General features: G+C 31.7%; 2 protein-coding genes across 3 annotated transcripts; both read right to left on the reverse strand.

Moving 5' to 3' along the window:
* Window positions 1–549: 549 nt before the first annotated feature.
* On the reverse strand, window positions 550–10237 carry LOC112023318 (short-chain dehydrogenase TIC 32 B, chloroplastic). Its single transcript, XM_065772489.1, has 9 exons — window positions 10228–10237; window positions 8000–8104; window positions 3393–3624; window positions 3180–3259; window positions 2924–3077; window positions 2374–2452; window positions 1902–1986; window positions 1766–1812; window positions 550–786 (listed from the first exon to the last, which is right to left on the reverse strand). Exons 1-9 carry the CDS (start codon window positions 10235–10237, stop codon window positions 613–615), a joined length of 966 nt encoding a protein of 321 aa, XP_065628561.1. The 3' UTR covers window positions 550–612.
* A 3799-nt stretch (window positions 10238–14036) lies between these two features.
* Window positions 14037–18831, reverse strand: LOC112028932 (membrin-11-like). 2 transcript variants are annotated; one of them, XM_065772515.1, is made up of 5 exons: window positions 18518–18831; window positions 17978–18098; window positions 17726–17863; window positions 15664–15672; window positions 14037–14398 (listed from the first exon to the last, which is right to left on the reverse strand). In XM_065772515.1, exons 1-5 carry the CDS (start codon window positions 18814–18816, stop codon window positions 14237–14239), a joined length of 729 nt encoding a protein of 242 aa, XP_065628587.1. In that variant the 5' UTR covers window positions 18817–18831; the 3' UTR covers window positions 14037–14236. The 2 variants fall into 2 exon arrangements, with proteins under 2 accessions (XP_065628587.1, XP_065628586.1); XM_065772514.1 differs by lacking the exon at window positions 15664–15672 and having other exon boundaries at window positions 17718–17863.
* Between the last annotated feature and the right edge of the window lie 3327 nt (window positions 18832–22158).

The following is a 22158-nucleotide window of genomic DNA, read 5'->3' on the forward strand; positions in this document are numbered from 1 at the left end:
TGGTCACTCTTTTAGAATTGGAGTAAGCAGTAAAAGATTTCTTGAGCTTGGAAATGTATAGAACACTTATCAAACTACTTGATTGAACATTGAGAAAAACTAAGACAACATAAAAACTGAGGATCGTGTTCAAACTTATTTCAATTAAGCTTAACCAAAAATTTAAAGTCAGGGTGTTCATATTTTTGTTGTAAGGGTCAAAACAAGATTTAAAAAAAATTGTATATAATTTGTTTTTTTTGGGACCAGGTCAGGGGGTTCATTTGAACCCTCTGGGCTGCTCTTGGAGCCGCCCTTGGTTAAACACACACACATAATCAGTGAATATTGATGCATTAGAACTTGCATTAAAAATGAACTTGGTAACGGGGGAACTGAAAATTCTTAAATAAGAGATTTAGATAAGTATAGCAATTTAGCCAGTGGATGAAATTCTTACGAACGAAGTACATATATTTGAGTGAATCTTTCACCCATACCAACAGAACAATATATATATTAAAAAAAAAAAGAAAAAAAGAAAAAACAAAAACTGGGACTGCCTTGTCATATACTTGTTGACAAGAGAGATATATTAATATATTAAAAAACAAGCAGAGCAGCTATGTATTTTCAAGGTTTCGCAACTGAAGAAACCAACTTGTTGCTGAAGTCCCAGAGCTTTTTAGCCAATACTGTATCTCTTGCAAACGCACTTGGTTCCATCTCATTGCAGTCCACATAGTACTTTCCAGTAACACCTTTCAGATTTGGGTGGAGTGCGACGTAGCAAGTCGTGGATGCTCCCTGCAATAAACAAAATCCGATTTATACCTTTTTAACCCTTTTCTTGGAGTGCTTATGCTATTTGGCCAATAATTATCTCAAATATATGCTTTTTCCTCCTCGCACTACTTAGGTTTTGCATGATTGTAAGTCACACAAATTATGAGGAAGTATATATCAAATGCATAAGATATCTCTTATTTAGTATATATCTAGTTTGAATGAGTTGAAAGAGACAAATATTACAAATATTATAGATCGTGTGAACTACCTAATCTTAATCGTTCATTCATTAAACATGAGGCAATTTTACTTTAAACATTTTTTTTTGGAGCAATGATTCACAATTTTAATTAAAAACAAGCATGTGTATATGGTATGTACTAATTATTTCCCTTTTATAAAAAATGTATATTGTTAAATAAGTGAATATCTTATATTTACCGTTCATATTTATGTAAGTACCAAAAAAAGAAAGAAAAGAGTATGGTAGAATTCTCCTACAAATGGATATAGGTTGTTTTATGATGATTGATAAACATTTAGTTTCTACAAATGTCAAGGTTTTATATAACTTTATAAAGTGTTGCTTTATTTAAAATCTCATTAAAAACTGATAATCAATGGTAACTAATTTAAATGAAGAAAATTGTTGAAGTTATTACAAATTTTACTAAAAAAAGTGAATGTAATTGGTGGATTTCAACGACTTAGTAAGTGAATGTTTAAATTACTTTTTTTGATTAGTGACAAATCAGTCTATAAATTTTGTAGTATCCTTAACATAATTCTTAATTAAAATAAAACTGTACACACCTTGAGATTTATAAAAATTGAGAAGATCCTTATGAGTTTATTTGTATGTGTGTTTGTGCGTGCTAGCTTTAAGCATAGATATTTATCCACGCATTCCATAAACCTTAAAGAACTCAAAATATAAACAGTGCCTTGATGATTAAAAGTTGTATTAATCTTTGCTAAAAAAATTGTATTAATCTACCTGAGGTACGTTCTTCCATAGATAAAAGGTGAACACCCGTAGAACTCCTGCATATAAAGATGATCAAGTTATGAAAAATGCTATGCTTTTCTTTGCATATTTTGTCTATATTTTGAAACATAGAGCAAGAGCATACTCATCAGAAGTTCAGAATATCTCATGAGAGGAGTCATTATCACTCCTGGATGGACTGAATTCACAGTAATGTTTATACCTTCTTCCTGCATCTCATTAGAGAGGATCAATGAATTAGTAAAATACGTGATAATGTATAGGATTACTTACTCAAATCGAAAATCCAGGATCAAATTGACACTTTAGATGAAGTAGTGACCTGTGTAAAATCTTCAAAAGATAATAATAAAGATTACCTTAATCCTTGTTTTAAAGATTATGGTTGCGTTTGGCATTAACTTAAAAAGCCAGTTTTTTTTACTATTTATCTTATTTTTGCTTTTATTTATAGGCTTCATTACACTTTTTGGTACTATTTATAAATCTTTACAGTACTATTTCAACTACTTTTTAGTTTCATCTACGGTACTTTCAGCAAAAATTTTTTATTTTCAACTAAATAAGTTATTCCCAAACAGACACATTAAAATTACCTGGAAACAATGAGTGAGTTCATTCGCATGTAATATGTTTGCTAATTTGGATTGTCCATACGCCCTTTTGTTAGAATAACTGATACAAAGATATTGAAGAGTGTTAGACATTATATGGCACAAGCAACCCAAACCAATTGTAAGCTCATGTACTTATAAAACAAATGTATTAATCTTAGGTTAGTCTATGGTTAGCCTAAGATTATTAGTTATATAAACCCTACATTGGGTTCATTGTAATATAAGTGTTTAATATAAAATGTAGCCGTCAAGGGCAAAGATTGTTCTCTTTTTCATGCTTCCACTTATCATTTAATCATCATCCACAATCACACAACAACTATCACAAAGAGCAAAATCATGAAGCCGCTCGTAAGCAAGTAAAATTTTTATGTAATGCATTATCATTATGAAAAAGCCAGAGAACTAGCAGGGGTAACATTCTTAGCTTTTGGGTCCTGACTAGAGTGATTAGCAATGAAATCATATTGGTTAATTTACATCATTACGAATTTGCACCTAATAAAATAAAAAGAAAATTTTGACGTACCCACTTTCATCATTGATCTGATCAAATCGGATCCCATGTTCGTAAGTGTAGTTGTGGGCTATTGATGACAAGTTCACAATCCTGCCCTCGATACCGGTTAATCTTGCTGTGTTCTTCATTTTCTCAAGAAGAAGATTCGTTAAGAGGAAATGACCTGAGAAGTGAAGTGAGATATAACCGATTACTGGCAGAGTTGAAATTGCAAACCAAATTACATATATACACATAGTGAGACATCAATTATTTTACTACCAACCTATATGATTTGTAGCAAATTGCATCTCTATTCCATCTTTTGAAAGCTGGAAGGGGCAGAACATGACACCGGCATTGTTTCTGAAATATTTGCCATATTCAAATATTATTTGTAAGCAAGAGTGTGTGTTCATAGAAGAACTGTATTAGTTTGGTAAAACTATACAGACTAGAGAGACAAAGAGAGAGAGAGAGAGAGAGAGAGAGAGATCACATCAAGATGTTAAGGGGAACGTTAAGAGCATCGAAGTCGTCAACAAATGCTCTAACAGACTTCATGGAGCTCAGGTCGAGCTTTAGGACATCCACACGCGCAGTTTCGTTGTCTTTAAAAATAAGCTGTTTTGCTGCATTTGCAGCTTCCATGTTCCTTGCAGCAATGATGACATGAGCTTTCCGAAGAGCCAACACTCTCACGGTCTCCAAGCCAATTCCACTCGCTCCTCCTGCATATCATGAGAGTTTAACAATTGAGTTAATCAGAACATATGAAACATTATTAAGTAATACTACATTCACAATATTACTACTGATGATAAGTTGTATTAATTTTGATCTTAAGTTAAATCAAGTGACATTAGAACAAACTTTGGATAGCCATTATAAATCACCACCCCTACACATACACAGACACACGCTTTGAGGTCCACATCACATGTTTTATTTTTTAATGAATGAGGACCACATAGTACGGGGTAACCGCTATATATATACAGCTAATCTACAAGATAATTATTGGAATTAAAGTGCTTCCATTGAAGTTTGAACTCAATTGGGCACATTATTTCTCAAGTATTCAAGCTCACATGTTGCAAGGGAGTAGCTACATGCATTATCACAATCAGAGGGTTCCACTAGGGCCAATATGGTTGATTTATTTCTCTATCACCAGGGACAAAACCAGTATTTTGATTGAGGGGAGGCTAGAATATGAATATTTTTTTTAGTGAAAATGCAAATTACTCCATTTGGCACTAACAAACTATCAACGTGCTAATTTGCAATTAGAAAAATGCTAAAACTATTAGAAATTTTTTAACAAAAAGTTTACAAATTGATGTGGTAATTAATGTAATTAGTGTCATTTCAACAAATAATAAATTAATATTTATATTAATTTTTATAATTGATGACACATCAATTTATAAGACTTATTTAGTAAAATCTATATCATACCTTATATCACTCATTCAATTAGGAGAATGAATGAGAGGTGAGAGAGGGTAGAGAGCTCTCGACTAAGATTAAAAACAAAAAAAATGAGTCAATTTCGTACGGTGATCGCTTTGGTTTGGTTAAGGGAATAATGTGTTTGGGGATCAATCAAATACCATTTCGGGTTTATTTATAACAATAGTTTGGTATAAAGTTAAATTTTTTTTGAATTATTATATAATTTGTAAAGCTTTTAAGAGTCTTTAAAAATGATATATCTTTGTTATCCCCAAAAAAAAAAAAAAAAAAATGATATAACCAATAATAACAATTATTATATATATTTTTTAAAAACCAATTTTTATATTATAATAATATGTTCCTTTTTTAAACGTGTATGCCTAGATATATTGAAAAAATTAGATGGAAAAAGGTAGAGGTTAAAAGCTTAACACGTGTCCTGAATGTGGTGGAATCAAAACTGTAAAAGACAACATGTGAAGGGTTATAGAAATTACTTTCATTATTTATTACTGTCACGTGAGCTAAGCAGATAAAACAAGAAATGAAAATTAAGTAGACCAAACCAGATTTATTGAACAAACAAAGAAAAGGACAAAGCAGAAGGGATAAAATTTTGAAGAAGGCAGCTCGGTAAAGGGCGGTCTAATGAATTTTTGTGCACTAAAGGGTTTTTTATGAAGTTGGGGGGGGGGGGGGTGGTGGGCATGGCCCCCTCAGTCACAAGGTAGGTCCGTCTCTATCTATCACTACTAAAATTGTAGTGTAGGCTCAATCAGCCATAAATCACTCCCTCAATGAGTAGGATTAGGATTCAAGCTCACATGTTGCGAGGGAGTAGCTGCATGCATTTTCACAATCAAAGGGTGGGGGGGGGGTGGGCATGGCCCCCCTCAGTCACAAGGTAGGTCCGTCTCTATCTATCACTACTAAAATTGTAGTGTAGGCTCAATCAGCCATAAATCACTCCCTCAATGAGTATGATTAGGATTCAAGCTCACATGTTGCGAGGGAGTAGCTGCATGCATTTTCACAATCAAAGGGTTCCACTAGGGCCAATATGGTTGATTTATTTCTCTATCACTATTGAAATTGTAGTGAGAGCTCAATCAGCTATAAATTACCCCCTCAATGAGTAGGATTAGGATTCAGTATATAAGGTATTGCATCGAGTGTAATTCACATTATTTACGCTCACAAAATTTTTTCATTTTTCACTTTCTTGACTTTAACTATTTACTTCTTTTATAAAACTTTTTTAATCAATAATTGAGATTGAATGTGCTTTTTGCTACTATCTGTCTCAATCAGTCTTTTAGGAATGGTAGATCTCAATCCCCAAGGGTAAAATATTTTATGAAATTATCGTTCTAATGAAGAAGTTCACCAACTTTTAGATATAGTTGCCCAATTATTGGTCATCGCAGGTGGAGCATTACTGACATGAGTTGACTGATCTTGAAGAAAAAGGCCCACCTATAAAAGGCATGCCTAACAACAAATGGTTTTTTTTTTGGGTACAAACTGCAAATGGAAAGTACTGAAAGGCCGTGTAGAGGAAATAAAACTTACACAATTTCCGTATTATATTAGATAATTTAAAAATAAACTTTACATTATTAATTTATTAAAAATTATTTCAAGACATCCGTTTAAAGAGTCATTTCTAACTAAAATAACATAAACTCAACTAAACTGCATTTGCAATGTATCTAGATATTAAAAGACTCTTTAGCTTAGAGAACGATAACATGTTCTTCTTTTTTGTTTACGTGTTCTTGGATTTAAAAACCGTTTTGTTATCTGAATATTATATGCGATTCATAAAGGGAGGTTAACTTCTTGTGTCCAAATAAGTTCTCAGTATAATTTTTTTCAATGAATTTAAGTTAATAATAATTCACATAATTGTGGGTCATATTAATTAAATTTATGGTGAGACTTATAATTCATGTGAAGAGAGAAAATACGTATTTATTGCACTCCCAGAATATTCAATAATTTTCAAAGATATATGGGTGGTCAGGTATGTAGCGGCTAAAAATGATGAAAGAAAATTCAAACAAGACAATGAGTAAAAGGTCAGATTTGGACAAGGAATTTTTGTTTTTTTTTGTTTTTTGGATTGAGATATTTTGGATAAAATTTAACATTTAGTGCCATTTGTTTTGATATAAAATATTTCCCTCATTTTCAAATATTAGGACGGCAAAAATTAAATTTGGTCAATAAAAGAATTTAATATGTAATAGGTTTCATTTAGTAACATATGTAAAATTTTGATTACAATGAATCAATGATTAAATTGATGAAATACAACTAAATATTATTAAGTTTTATCCACAATTCAAATTGATCAAAGATTCATAATGCTGTTATAAAAATTAGATTTTACATATAAAGAGAAACTTATTGAAGTGCGTTAAATTTTTTTTTATATTTTATTTATTCAATATCATGTATGGGAGATGATGGGATTTTAAGTAAGTTTAGCACCACACCAATTTTCATAACTTTGTCATAATTTTGCCACATGGTGAGTTGTAAGTGGTGGAAACAAAAAGTTTGGTCCATGTGGGTCAATGATTTCATCATTCACAAGTCACCATGTGGCAAAATTGTGACAAAATTGTGAAAATTGGTGTTGTGCTAGACTTACTCTGGGATTTTAGTCTTGTAGTTCCAGGTTTCCACCAATACAATGATTTTTGTTTCCTTTTTAAGAAGTTGAACCTAGACCAGAACAAATTAACACTTTTTTTGAAACTTAAAAAAAAAATAAAAAAATTAACACTTCATTTAAGAATTCATAAAGGAATGGAATGAAATAATTAGTAAATCATAAAGGAATGAAAATGGATGAAACAAAATTAAGTAACTTTATTGATGTTTTAAAATAAATGAATGAAAGATAAGTAACCTTATTTAAGATTAGTTCTATTTACTTTCTAAAAAGAAAGTTCTATTTATGAAAATATTATTATTAGATTCTTATTTAAAAATAAATGACTGAATATATAAAAGTATTTTGGATGTTTTGGTGAAAATTTCATTAAAGTTAATTCCATTCCTTCTAACTCTTTCTAATTTTTGAGAGAATGAAAATTTTGAGATTTTGAGGAAATAGAGAGTGAGTTCTCTATTACCTATTTAATTCATTACTACTTAAACTTATGATCAGGTTAAGACCTTTCTTCTATTAAAATTCCCAAACAACATAATGAAATGAATATTTTTAAATAATTCACTTCATTTTATTTATTTCCCTCCTCCCAAAGGTATGATAAATTTTGTCTCATAATTATAAAAATAAAGCTGATAATTACAAAAAGAAAAAGGCAAAAATAGAACCAGATGAAATAGAAGCAAAACAACTTAGTTCACTGGTAATTTATGAAACTTTCATCGAAAATGTCTAGGATTTAAATCCTATCTTCCAAGACCCAATTATGAAATCATCAAAATAAGAATCCCGCAATTATATATTGATTTCACTTTCTTTTTCTCATGATCTCTCTCACCTTTTCTTTATCCCCATATTTCATAGATATTAAACAAGAGCATGAACACCACGACAGACTATCAATCAAAAACAAGTAAAACGAAACAATAATTGACTAAATGAAAGGGGAATTCAAAGCTGACCAGTAACAATAGCGGTGAGATTACTGGCATCAATCCCTTCAGTAACTTGTTCAGCAGTCGAAGCTGAGCCAAACCCACTTGGGCCTGGCCTCCCTGTATAAGATGCTCATTTCCTTGAATAACGCAAAGAAGCTCACAAACAAGGACCTCTAAACAATGTATGATTATATATGAGAGAGAGAGAGAGAGAGAGATCTTTATATAAAGTTTTTCAGTCAGTTGGGAAATTAAAGGCAAAGCCAAGAATGGGCAGAGAAAGGGGAAGCATATGCATGAGAATAAATAAGCAATTTTAGCGGGTTGTAGGTAGAGTCCGTGATTTAATTCATTTTAGACTTAAGGTGTGGGCTGTAATTTGCAATAAGTAATAAGTAATAAATGCTCGCTGGTGAAGGGCTGTTAATAACCTCAACGTCCTATTCAACTATTCTTCATCATTTCTTTTTATTTTATTTTATTTTATTTTTCCTCTTGCGAAGAAAGCGCGCTGGTGAGCTAAGCTCCACCTGGATAGAATTGTTTAAGTAGGCAGTGAAGGAAAATTATTGTATAATCCCTGTCTATACTCCCCTCTAGTTGCGGCTCTAGGAATTGTCTTTAGAGTGGTAACTAAAAAACTTAAATTATATAAAATCTAATAAATAACCAATTTGAATATATCAACGTTACCAAAAAAAAAAAAAAAATACATGAAATATTACAATGTTTTTGTACTAGCAAAGAGAATAAGAAAAAAAATTACAGTAATAAAAGATAAAATGCAAATTGAAAATGTTGATATGAGATAATAAAGTGACCATAATAATTTCATAACAAATTTTATGCAACAAGTTGTTAGTTTGTTATTGATGGGTAAAACATATCAATATTGAACTTGAATTAGAATTAGTAACAATTTACCACATAAGATTTATTGTGAAATTATTGTAAAAATGTTGTGGATATAGCATTACTCTTATATTTATTGAACTCAAATTCTTATGATTCTTGAGTAAAAGTGTTCAACATTTTTATTAGAGTGATCAAAATAGGTTAATATAGTATACTATATATATATATATATACACATTTTTTCAAGTCAGGGTAGTCACAAAAAATATGAATTTAAAATAATTATTTATATAAATTTTTTTTGCATGTACAATTTTTTTTTTTCTTTTTTTGACAAGTGAAGGTGTTCCTAAGACCACCCTCACATACAAGTAGAGCCTAGTGCTCCCCTCTCTTATAGAGGGGTGAGCCCCATGGTGGGTGGGACCCATCCCTCTGGGAGTATAGTCCGGGATTACACAATAACAACCCAATAGTAAAAGTGAAGGAAAACTCTAGGTACATCCAAATTCACAACATGTTTAAGTATTTTTAAAAAATAAAATAAATCTAAAGCAGTGGAAGAAAATAAATCACAAAAATTTCCAAACCTAGGGGCCTAGTAAAAGTCTCATCTTAATGCCTAATTTACCATCTTATTCCAATAAATCACAAAAAAAAAAAAAAAACCTCCCTATGGAACCAAGTCATTACCTTCAAGAATTAATTGCCACTTAGATGCTTTTATTCTTAGATGCCTTTACTTCTAATGAAATTTTTTATTTTTTTGAGATGAGATTCCTAATGAAGTACCATTAAAAAAAAAAAATGTAATTATCATCATGTCTTAAGATGCTAAGTTGTTATTGGTTTAAATTATAGGTAGTAAATTGTTATTGGTTCAAATTTAAATCTACTACTAACTAAATAACTTTTTTGCCTACGAATACCATCCCTTAATAGTCCGCTACTTATAATTTGTTATGAAAATGTTGTATACATATCATTTCTCATTATTTTTTTTTATATTGACAGTGAAGTAATACCATTGTAAACAACCTATGCATTCTTCACTTGTAAACAGACCCACAACGTATGCACAATACAAACACCATGAATTACAATATTGATTTACCGAACCAAATGGGCAAACAAATCAAACCAGTAAAAACTATCATGACCGTAAAACCCAAATATGCACAGTTAAAGCAACCCACAATATTTATGAACAAAACATGGATTTGCAAAACCATCATTGACCAAAATTAATCACAACAGTAAATTAAATAAATATCCTAGAATCATGTCAAATAATTTCTCAAATGAAAAACTAAACAAGACAGCATTAAGGAGGCTCTAAAATCACATGTAAAAAACAAAAAACAAAATCTAAATCAGTAGAAGAAAATGAAACATACTTCCAGCCATTGTTATTCAAATGATATGTAAAGCAAGGAATTACAAGAGATTCTTCTAGTCTATGACCTTCTCCTTAGAAATGGTTTTTGATGGAGAACATGGGCTTTTTAACTAGGGATTCTTTCAATTTAACATTAGTATTTATATTACTCTTCCCATTAAAGAGTATGTCTATTCACCAAATATAAGTGTTTTTTCACAAAAGACTCCTAATAGGATGGATCTTTATCTGTCACTCTTATCATCAAATAAATAATAAATCCAAATAAATAATAATTAAATACTAAAAATAAAATATATATGGGCCACATTAAGTCTCCTATTGGAGATAATTTTACAGTATTCACTTGTGATTGGTGCATTTGAATCTACTTGGTATGACTCATATTTTTTTTCACTAACCAAAAAAATATTAAAATTAAAAAAAAATAACTTGATCATATATATTTTTTTCTATACAAATAAATGAACAAAAAACTCAAAAATAAATGTTAAATAACACATTAATCTTAAGTTTACATTGTCCAATGTTCAATAAATGGAAGCCTTCAAGTCTTGGCCTTGTGAATAAAGAATTTGTAAGTGCTTATGAGAAGAAAAGGACTTAGAAAGAATATAAATAAAAAGAGTAAGAAGTAAAATTGCAAAACTATTTTACACAAAGTCCAAAAGCCAAAAATCTATATACATAACAATAAGAACTTGTATGAGTGCTCTATGTATCAAGATTTGGGTATTTTGATTAGTGTACCTTGTTTTCTCAAAAAAAAAAAAAAAAAAAAAAAAAAAAAAAAAACAGAAGAAAAAAAAAGGTTTAGTGGTACCTTGTCAATTAGTTTAAATGATAAAATCTTTTCTTGCCAAATAAAAAACTATGATTAAATCTTGCCTACACTAAAAAGAAACCAATTGATATTATGGCGTAAAAAACAATTATCATAACATGCCATCCAAAGATTTCGAATCTTATCAAATCTATTAGAAAAATGATATATATATATATATATATACCTCTTTTTTCTATATTATAGTTGAAACAATAATGTTATAATTGCTAAATTTTTTACTGAAATTGTAGGTTTCAGTTAGTTTAATTAGTATAGTCTCTTATTGTTAAATAAAAGATCTGAGATTTAAATATTGTTTACACCAAAAATTGATTGGTGTTTTAACTTAAAGATAAAGAGTAATTATCATAGAACAAACATTATAGATTGAAATTCTATCAAATCTATTGATGACAAAATTTCACTGAACTTAATTTTACACAACCTCTCACATACACTTGCCATAAAATCATATTTCATGTAAAAACTTTTTTCAAAAAAGTATCAGAGCATTGTTTTGCACACTCATTGTAATTTCAACGTTACATATGTAGCTAAAATACTCAAGTTAATTAGCCCATTTGTATATGACCACAAATCCATGTATAATTTTTTTTTTCTTAAATCGATGATCTGCGATGTTCCTCCTTCCTTAGGTCATTCTCTTATGTCAAGAAATAACATATGAAATGAATAATGCTATAGACACAACCATTTTCAAAACAAATTTCATACCTGCTTAATTGGTAAGTTGTTATTGATTTTTATATAGGTCCCTTTCTAATACTACTTTATTATCCACTATTAGCAACTTGCCACCTCAGATAGTTGTGAAATTTATTGTCAATTTTGGTGTGTCTCTAGGCTTATTGATATAGAATTCTATGATTGAGAGAATTTTTTGGAAAACAAAAAAGAAAATTGAAGTCATTATCATATCAAAAATGGGAAAATAAATTTAATTTCTTACAAAAAGATGCACCTTTATTAAAGAGTTTTTTTTTTTTTTTTTTTTTTTTTTTTTTTTTTTTTTTTTTTTTTTTTTTAAAAAAAAATAAATTAGCTTCTAACTTTTTGTTATATATCTGACAATTAATATGATGGACATAACAAAATTATAAATTTTTTATTATATTTAGCGAATAAGTTATTAGAAATTACCTTTCTCAAAAAAAGCTATTAGAAATTGAAGTATCCCCAAACGGACGCTACAGGACCAAAGAAGTGTGAATCCTTTTAAGTTTTTATGAACGGAGATCTTATTAATTATTGATGTTGTTCTGTCTTGAATAGAAGTCTCTGTATTATTAATAACTATACCCATTGAAAATGAAAGATGGAGATATATCACCAGCAAAGGAAAAATTATATTATGTTTCAGGTGTATATGACATCTCTCTCACAACAGTTGGGTCTTATAACTGTGTGGGACTCAGCAGTTGTGAGAGAAATGACATATACACCCGAAATATGATATACTATCTCCCAACAAAGATAGTCATAAATCGTGGATTGCATTGTCTAAATATAGGATTCTTAATTTTAGGAGATTAACAAGTTGGTCATGCAAAACAAAAGAAAAGGTGGAGGTGGAGGCAAATCATTGTCTAAATATAAAGTAAGGAAACGTTAATGAATGCTCTAAGGACATTAGTTTAGCATAAATTTTTTATGTGTAAAAAAAAAATTAATTAATTTTTTTGATGGTTTTTTACTTTTCTCATAAAAATATGTCAAAATTTTCGTAATTGCTTTATTAACAATTGCCTTAGGAACACTCGTTAGCAAGATTAAAAAAAAAATGGCCTGAAGAAAGAAGAAGGAACGTACTTGAGATTTGAGTAAATGATCTTTAAAAAGCATTAATTTTGATTTCTTATGCTCCTTTCGTCCTACTTTTTTATTTTATTTGAAAAATCAAACTTTTTAAAGGAATATCATTTATTGTCTTGTCTATCTTTTAAAAATGTATAAGTTTTCAAAACTACTCTTAAAAAAATTTATCAAAAAATTGAATTAGTAAATTAATATAGGTAAAATAGGAATATTAGTAAATTAATAACTTTTTTTTTTAGAAACAGAACAATATTTTGGGATATCTCAAAATAGAATAAAGGACAAAAAAAGTAGGACAGATGAAGTATTTGAGAATTAAATTAAAGATAGGCTATCAAGACAAGTCATCTCCATTTCTGTGCCCTTTACCAAAGGACTATGTTCAAATAATACACCACCTTCTTTTCCAAGTCTTCATCCAACAACTCATATCTAATAAGTTGTGCTCAATAACTTCATCTTAAAAAAAGAATAGAAATATCATAGAATTTAAACTCCCAAGTAAAAGCCAAAGGTGAGTCCCACATTAAGGTTGAAATGCATTTATTTTTTCTCTTTCTTTGTTGATAGAACAATCAAATTTCTAAAAACCCACGCAGTTCACAACTTATAACCTAAATTGAAAAGTGTTGGTAATTTAATTTTTTTTTTTTAAAGGAAGTTATAATCTTAAACTACAATTAATTTTGTAGCTAAATTTTGTTTTTTCGAGTATCCAAAATTTGAAGCGACAGCAATGAAGAGGAAGAGTGCTTTAGAGAGTTCAAGGATCCATGGCTTCAAACTAACTATATTAGTGCTTTATAGTTTATAGAGTTCAAGGATCCATAGCTCCAAACTTTTTTTTTTTGGACAAACAAGAGTATTCAAACCTTTTTGAGTATCAAACTATTCTCTCGGGTTTACACAGCCCTCCGTCTTACATGCACTAAGTTATTACATGGAGAAATCCATGAAAGGTAGTCTCAAAATACTAGCAAGAGGTTTCGAACTTAAGATCTTAGGAATCTTACAAGGCCTTAAGAACAACTTAGCCAACCCCTTGAGTTTCCAAACTTCTTTTTGAACTTACCCTCTTCTTGTGCAATTAATCCACTATGCATTATTACCTCAGGAAACTGAATTACTCAAAATCGGTCTGAAAATGAATAACGGTTTGTGTATTCCGTGGAGGCTCTGAAGAGAGCATTGACGCATTTGTAAATCAATTTTATATAAGTGTGTTCTCATAATTGGCCTTTGTACAACCTCTTCCACTCCGAAGGGGAAAGAAAGTAAAAACAAAAAATTAAAAGGCATCTAGAGGGAATACAACTCACATAACTATACCAGCCAAAAGAGTAGATCATCGTGTCCACCTCCAAATGATGAACACAATGGCGAGCGTCAAAATCATGCCTGCATATTTGATCCAATTATCAACACGGTGCCGCCTCTCAATCAGCCTCAATACAGAATTTGAGAGCCCCACTGTATTAAGGACATCCAGTGCTTTCCGATGTGCATTCTGAACGAAGGAAAAAGCATATCAGCAGTACTCAATTGCATCAGGACTCAGGCGCAACCTCATGTCAATGCATTACAAACCATTATTTATTGAAAGACATGAGCTATCCCAACAATTTAGACCATTGTTTTCTTTTAGGTATTCTACCTCAGTCCAAAGGATTAAAGACCATACTACTAAAAACTGAATCATGCATAATAATTAAGATATCCAAATTCCTTATATATATATACATTGAGTTCAAGTTCAGCCTAGTATAACTTTAAGTAATATTACATTATCCAATATTTTTTAATTAGATGCAAATTTTGACAAATCTATCGTTAAATTATATTATCTTCGTATAATCTTCATGCTTGCAAAATTTCTAAATGATAAAAAATTAATAGTCATGTCATTAATTTATTGTTTAAATTTAAGTTTTTGTAGTTTAAAATAATGCATAAAAAACAAGTTTATGGATCGAATGGTAAATGCTATCCAAATAACACGAAAATTGGCATGAATATTAAGATCATATTGAATATGTAATTCAATAGTGGGATTCTCAAATATGAATTCTATAACAAGTTATTGGGTGGTGTAATATTGCTTAGAGTTACATCATGTGTAACTTCACAAACGATACACTTTTTTTAGACCGTTGATTACTATTAGATCTAAGGGTCAAAAAACACTCATAATAATGTTCTTATTGCCCTCTAGAAATTAGCCAATTAAGCATTAACTCTTCTTAATAAAGGGGGAAAAAAAAAAATGAAAAACACAACGTTAACTTTCACTCCTCTCCTTGTCATCATCTTCTTCCTATCTTCCTATCTCACATCACCTTCTTGTTCTCATTGAAACAAATCATGAGGGAGCAAGATAGATGTTGGTTGTATATTTAGCAACTTAGGTTTTCCGTGACTTTCGTTGTAGAGGTTAGCAATTGAATTGTTATTTTGGGGTGTGTTGAGCATTGGAGAAGACTGTGGGGCCATATCATATTATCATGGAGGACATTAACCATGGTGGTCCTTGGAATGTTGCTGTTGAGTGTTGATTATCCAAAGACAAATAATGCCACAAAAGTACTAGCCTATTTTGACATAAACCTTGATGCTTTGCATATATTGATGAAAGAGAGCCCATATTTTTTAAGATCTTTCAAAAGACCATGGTGGGAGATGATGACATGGCTGAAACATAATGTTGTTAGAGCACTAATTTTTTTTAATTGACTTTGTCTATGTTTTTAATCCTTAGAAATACTCAGCCTCAACAATCATTCTCTAAAACAATAGTGACTTTGGCCATGTATTTCTAAAATTTTCCAGTACCTCAGGACAGTACCATAAAGAAATCAAAAAGAAAGATGTGAGAGAGGAAGAAGATGATGAGGAGGAGAAGAGTGAACGTTAATGCTGTTTTTTTTTTTTTTTTATTATTTAATTTATTAAGAAGAATTAATGCTTAATTGGCTAATTTCTAGAGAGCAATAATGCTATTACCAAGTGTGTTTTTTGACCCTTAGATCTAATAGTAATTAATAGTCCAAAAAATGTGTAATTATTGTAAAGTTACACCAAGTGTAACGTGAACTTATTTATGTGTATATATATATATATATATATAAGAATTCCAAATTCTCATGCAGCATATCTAACAATACCCAATTAATATTCAAAATCTCAATCATTTATGGCTTTATCCAAGAGAAGTTCAATGGGACCAAAAATGCCACATACACACAATAATAAAGCATGCCAATTTTGTAAGCTTCTATTTTGAAGAGAGAAGAAGGGTTGTGGGGGAGGAATTTGAGATGCAGGATGAAGAAAAATAAAAATAAAGGATGTAACCACCACAAAGGGTGGTGGTCTAGCGGCCATCATTCTTGCTCCAATGTAGTTTGGGAGGTGGAGGTTCCAAGTTCAAGTCCTGCAATGAAAAGCACTTTGGAAAAAACCCCACAGCCCCGGCTCAATGCTCACTAGTGCCCTCATAGGGCTAGGATAATAGCTATGGCTCACCGGTTCAACTGCTTGCAGACCTGGGTCCAGCAAGTAGGTTGGGCTCTGGGTTAGGGTCCGGGCTTGCAACTTGTAGGGTTAGGTTCTTAATACCTGAGTGGTGTATATAGCCTTGAGTGCAAAAACTTGTGAGAAGTTCACAATGTCCAAAAATAATGACTACCAGTGTGCCAAGATCTAGGGTAAGAATCAGCAATATGTGGAGGGGGCTCATGGACAACATTTGGAGCCACTGTGATACACTGAGAATTAGACAAGCAGGGCGCCAATGTGAGGAAGGCCTAAGTTCATCGATTTGGGGTCTTTAGAGATTGGTCCTTTTTCTGTTTAGTGGAATGAATTGTAAGGTGTTTGGTTTGAAAGGGTTTCGACTTGGGTGTGGATTGATGGTCAAGTTTGTGGCAGTTGGGTTGCGGCGGCTAGAGGGTGATTATTTGAGTCTTAGTCATTGGTGTGTGCGTGTGTTTTAATATAAAAAATATTGGGTTGCAATCTAGGCTCTTGGAGGCGGCTTGGGCTCAATGACCGACTTAGGTTTTGGGTTGAAGCTCCAAGAGAAGTTTTATTAATCAAACTGTAAACTGTCTCCCTAGGAGTACAGTAATATGCTTATATAGACTATGACTTGACCCAAATTCTAGTTAACTTAGGAAATCCAAATTATTGAATTATAAAAATAACTTCAATACCAGGAAATTAAATGAAACAGTAATAGCCTAATTAACTAATAAGACCTAAAATAAAATCTAAGTGACCAATAAAAATACAATTGACTTCCAAAATTCAACAAGACTAGATTAAGATAAAGCTTTCTTTGCACTTCCCATTTGGTGGTATTTTTTTTTTTTTTTTTTTGGGGGTGGGGGGGTGGGGTATATTTTCAACACGAACGCCATCAAATCTATTGATGAATGTAAGAGAAATTTACATAAGAATTTAAATCTATTAACTCAAGAAAAAAAAAAATTAAAACCACTAGCACTACCAAATCATAAAGCTGCAACCAGGTCAATTACCATCGGACCATAGATAAGTGAACACAGAAGCATATTCCTAGCTAATAACCTAGCATGTCAAACAAGTCACTACAGAATCATGATAAATTTTAATGGAATTCAAGGGAAAAAGTTATTATGCAATAGGACAATGTTTTGCTTATATTGCAATATCACAGTCCCATTACTCCCATCTTTCATTTTTTATTTGGTTGCAGTCCATATTTTATCATTTAAACTATATGTACACATGTATCTGTGATTCAGAATGGTGAACACATAGATATGTAGGGGCTTAATTGCAAATACCTTAAGACGTTCCTTGAACCTGACATTGCAGACAGGATGGCCTCTCCTGTTAAACTTGCTTCTTCCAACATCCTAGCAGAACTACGAACTGACTGCCTGGCTTGCGCTTCCTCATCAAATATTCTCAAAATATGAGACTCTCCATTCTATAACATAAAATATTTCCATAAGATACTAATATAAAAAAAAATTTAGATTCCAAATAAAAAGAGTTTTCTCTGCTGGTTTGCTGCGTCAACCAAAAAAAAAATATTACATACAGCTCTTCCAAGCAATTCTGCCCTCTCTTTGGCTTCCATCGTTCTTTTCTGATTCCTTAAGAAATACTTATCCAAACTTTGTTTCAAAGATTCAGCCTCTTCTGTTACTTGTTCCACTTTTCTGCATAATACAAAAAGAATTGCATTGCATCCAGTCAAGATAAAAGATCATCAAATCGCATCAACACTGCATTGGTTGAAATATACAGTACAAATCTACACAACTGCAGATCATATAATCAAACTGCACCAAACAGTTAATGATATACTGTAAAGATTCATAAAAATTTCAGATACAATGCTGGTAATGCAAAGATGGCAAGATAATAAAAACGTAAATTACTTTTGATAAGTAATAATATTTATTAGAAAAACAACCATCAGCAGGGTTGTGCACTCGCGTTAATAAAAATAAATATTCAAATGTTTGAAAATGATAATTCATGAAATTTGAAAATCTACCAATATGCATGGCTAATAAATTGAAACCCTAAGTAATAAGTATGAAAGGGAAGCGAAGGAGAGAAGAGAGTACAGTACCGTTTCCAGAGATCGCGGTGGGACTTGGAGGGGAGAGAGCGGCAGAGGCGGTCCATCTGGACGCAGAGGGATTGGATTTGGGTGAGGTCTGTTTTGATGGATGCAGACAGTTCTGGGGTTTGTGACTCCAAATTGCCACCGCTCGAGTACTCCACACGCTCCACTCGCTCCAGCGCGTCTCGACTTCTCAATTGTAGCTTCTTCGCATTCTGGTATATTTCTGATAGCGTATTACCTCCTCCACCTCCACCTCCACCTCCTTCTAATGCTGTTGCTGCTGTTGCTGATGCTGATTCCATTTCGAACACACACTGACACCAACAGAGAGAGAGAGAGAGAAAAGGAGAGATGTTGAGAATGGACGCTGCGATTGTACCGTTCAGACACTTAAACCCAATTTAAATTTATTATGATCTCCTCCAGGATTGGTCTAATGACGTAAAGTAATAGTGTAGTGAAAATAAATAAAAGGTAAACCAACCTTTTTTATATTCATTTATTTATCAACTTTTTTTATATATTCTTTAAAATCATTTATTTCTTTTTGTATTTGAGTATAAAAAAGCATTAAAAAAATATATTTGGACTTATTTTCCTTTCGAATTGGATAGAAAAGTGGCCCTTATTATTAAAGTGAAAGTAAAAAGGCGAAAGTAATTTTTTTACTATGCCATTGTTTTTATCCAATTTGAAAGCAGGAAAATAAACGGAGGACTCAAAGTGAAAAACTTGATTCACATCATTTTCTTTCCTCTTATTTTTACTTCAATCAAATAATAAAAAATCACATTTTTCTCTTTTTTCTCATTTATTTATTTTTCACTCCAACGAATCCTATAGTAAGTCTAGAGAAAAAGGGTTCTTTGTTAGTTTCTTTTTCTCCAATTGCCTTCATTTACATTTTGTTTTAGGATTTTATTATGAATGACTTTTTTTTTGGGCAAATATATATATATATATATATACACTCTGTCAAAGTACATAAATTGTTAGTGCTTTTTTTTTGTAAAACAATCAACAAAAAGATTAAAAAAAATAATAATAAAATTAAAAAAAAAAAAAAAAGAGAGAGAAAAAAGAAAGGATAAGGGCATACCTTCAGGACGAAGGTTTTGTAAGTCCCTAGTATAGGGGCCAAAAGGATCCTTACCCACGTCCATAGGATTTCCAGCCCAAAAAGTAGAGACGAAGATAAACTTCGTCTTCCAGTTTCTGTCAAACGAGGCCAGAGACTTTATTAGCCTACAATTTGCACCCCTAGCTGTAAATTGATAAAAACCTAAAGATTGACTAATTTCCGAGGATTTATAGCAGAAGAGGAACTCGTCCACAGTGATAGGACGATCTTCTCCAAATACTTCCCTCCATAAAATTTGCATGGAGATAATCAATCTCCATGCATTAGGGTTGAATTGACACATTGCTAAACCTAATCTGGTAAGCAACTCCCTGGCAAAAGCATTTAACAGTAATCTTAACCCACCTAAAAAATAGGCTTCATAGACGCCAATCCCAAAATGAGGATTGCAGCACCACTCTCCATGAATGGCCAACCTGGGGTTAAGCTCGTCTATAATTTGGTACCACTTCCTGAGATTATTAAATCTTTGTTCGTAGGTTTTTAAATTGACACCAACTACACAACTATAAACAGTTTCTTCCTCGTCCAAAGGACTGGACGAAAGAACACTCGTCGAGGTGCCAGCCTGAACCCCAGAGGTTGCCCTCTCTCTAAGTCGTTCCTGAACAACGTCTATAGGAAATCCAGGGATGCTGGAAACATGTTCCTCGTCCATGGTATTCCCCCTGCTACTATCAGTACTGCTGCTAGATCCACTATAACTAGTGGTGTCATGATACTCATCTATGGCATGATCTAAGCTATTGCTAGACGAGGAAATGATATTTTCAGACATTCTAATAAATACTTATAAGGAAAACCTAAAGACAAGAAGCAAGAGAATACTTGGCTCTAGACGGAAGAAGACTAAAGACGCGGAAACTTCTAGACAAGGAATGTCAGGGAAGAAAATTTCAAAAATGCAAAGGGTATCAGAGGGATTCCACTATTTATAGGGCGTGGACTTAAACATCGAAAACAACACAGCCACCAAAAGATGCCACGTGGCGAACGCTCAAAAAAATTAATCGATGTGACTAGCCACTAATGAAATTATGACACGTGGCACATCTGATTATGAAGATGAGCTCGTCCAACCAAGGAATGATGTTACTATATTTCCTTGGACGACCCATGGATAAGGGGGCAACTGATAGTGTAAAGAAAATGCGCTAAGTTTTATCTCGTCCATATGGGCCATCCATGACAAAATGTAAAGAATGGGATGAGGGGTTCTTACGCTCATGCCTCTTATACTCGTCCCTCCTATGCTCGTCCCTAAAGCCTCGTCCGTCCTTAGTAATGGACGGACAAGGTTACTGGACCTTAAGCTTTTGATGACTTAAGTTCTTCCAAACGTAAAGGATGGGTTGCGTCGTTACGAACCAAACCCTCCATTAATTGTCATAGAGCACAAGTCTCAATGAGATAACTTCCATGATAGTTATGGAAATTATTTTATAATTTTCTAAATTTCTCAATAACAGGAATGGTTGTCAAATGAGTAACCGTTCCATGAATACTATATAAGCATTCCTAAATGAAGAAGTAAGGTATGAGAAACATTTTTTTACAAAAAAAAACAAAGAACTTTAAAAATACTTTCTTTTGGCTTGTAATAAGGATTGACTTTACCATCGAAAGATTCTTGGCCGGCCTCCACCGGTCTCCTTTAATTCTACTGTTTTTTTTTTTCAGGATTTGGCTTCAAGATCACTAACGCCCGAGATTTTCAGCCTACTGTTTTTTCAGGATTTATCAACATCATTTTCTTTCCTCTTATTTTTACTCCAATCAAATAATAAAAAATCACATTTTTTTTCTTCCTTCTCATTTCCCTATATTTCACTTTCCATTTTCACCCCGACGAATCCCGTAGTAAGTCTAGAGAAAATGGCTCTTTGTTAGTTTCTTTTTCTCCAATTGCCTTGATTTACATTTTGTTTTTGGATTTTCTTATGAATGATTTTTTTTTTTTTTTGGTATATATATATACACACACTCTGTCAAAGTACATAAATTGTTAGTTTTTTTTTTTTAAATAAAATGTTACTGCAATTTTTATTAGCTTAAATAAATGAGATGCCTAAAGAATGAAATTAATGAATATTTTAGAATTATGAAGTTTAAGTCACATCATTTTAGAGTATTCAAATATAAATTATTTCATCCAATCACAATCTCTAGGATATCTAAGAAATTCTTGCAGCAGTTTCTTAAGCTATATCATATAACCTTGGTTCTACAACCACAATATCCGGTACGATTATACGATACATGAATGCTATTTCACTGCTAAAGGTTCCAGGTGCCGACAATTTTTATCCTACAGTTTTCCAAGTCCTAAAATGAAACAGCAAATTCACTTCATACTAACGTCAATGTTGCTAGCAATATAGCACTAATCTTTTTTTCTTTTTTCTTTTTCTTTACATTAAAATCAGTAAATATGTATGGGCAAAATCAAATTATCTTTAGAAAACAAACAAAAACTACAACACTAAAGGTTATGGTAAGAAAT

Source organism: Quercus suber, unplaced genomic scaffold, assembly GCF_002906115.3.
Source record: "Quercus suber isolate HL8 unplaced genomic scaffold, Cork oak 2.0 scaffold_60, whole genome shotgun sequence".
Taxonomy (NCBI): Eukaryota; Viridiplantae; Streptophyta; class Magnoliopsida; order Fagales; family Fagaceae; genus Quercus; species Quercus suber.

Coding starts and splice junctions, on each gene's coding strand:
- LOC112023318 (XM_065772489.1), bottom strand. Junction 3,260..3,392: donor GTTCCCCTTAACATCTTGAT/GTGATCTCTCTC, acceptor CAAATATTTCAG/AAACAATGCCGGTGTCATGT. Junction 1,987..2,373: donor AACTCACTCATTGTTTCCAG/GTAATTTTAATG, acceptor AATGAGATGCAG/GAAGAAGGTATAAACATTAC.
- LOC112028932 (XM_065772515.1), bottom strand. CDS start 18,816: ATGGAATCAGCATCAGCAACAGCAGCAACAGCATTAGAAGGAGGTGGA. Junction 18,099..18,517: donor CACCGCGATCTCTGGAAACG/GTACTGTACTCT, acceptor TGTATTATGCAG/AAAAGTGGAACAAGTAACAG. Junction 17,864..17,977: donor CAGAATTGCTTGGAAGAGCT/GTATGTAATATT, acceptor TTTATGTTATAG/AATGGAGAGTCTCATATTTT.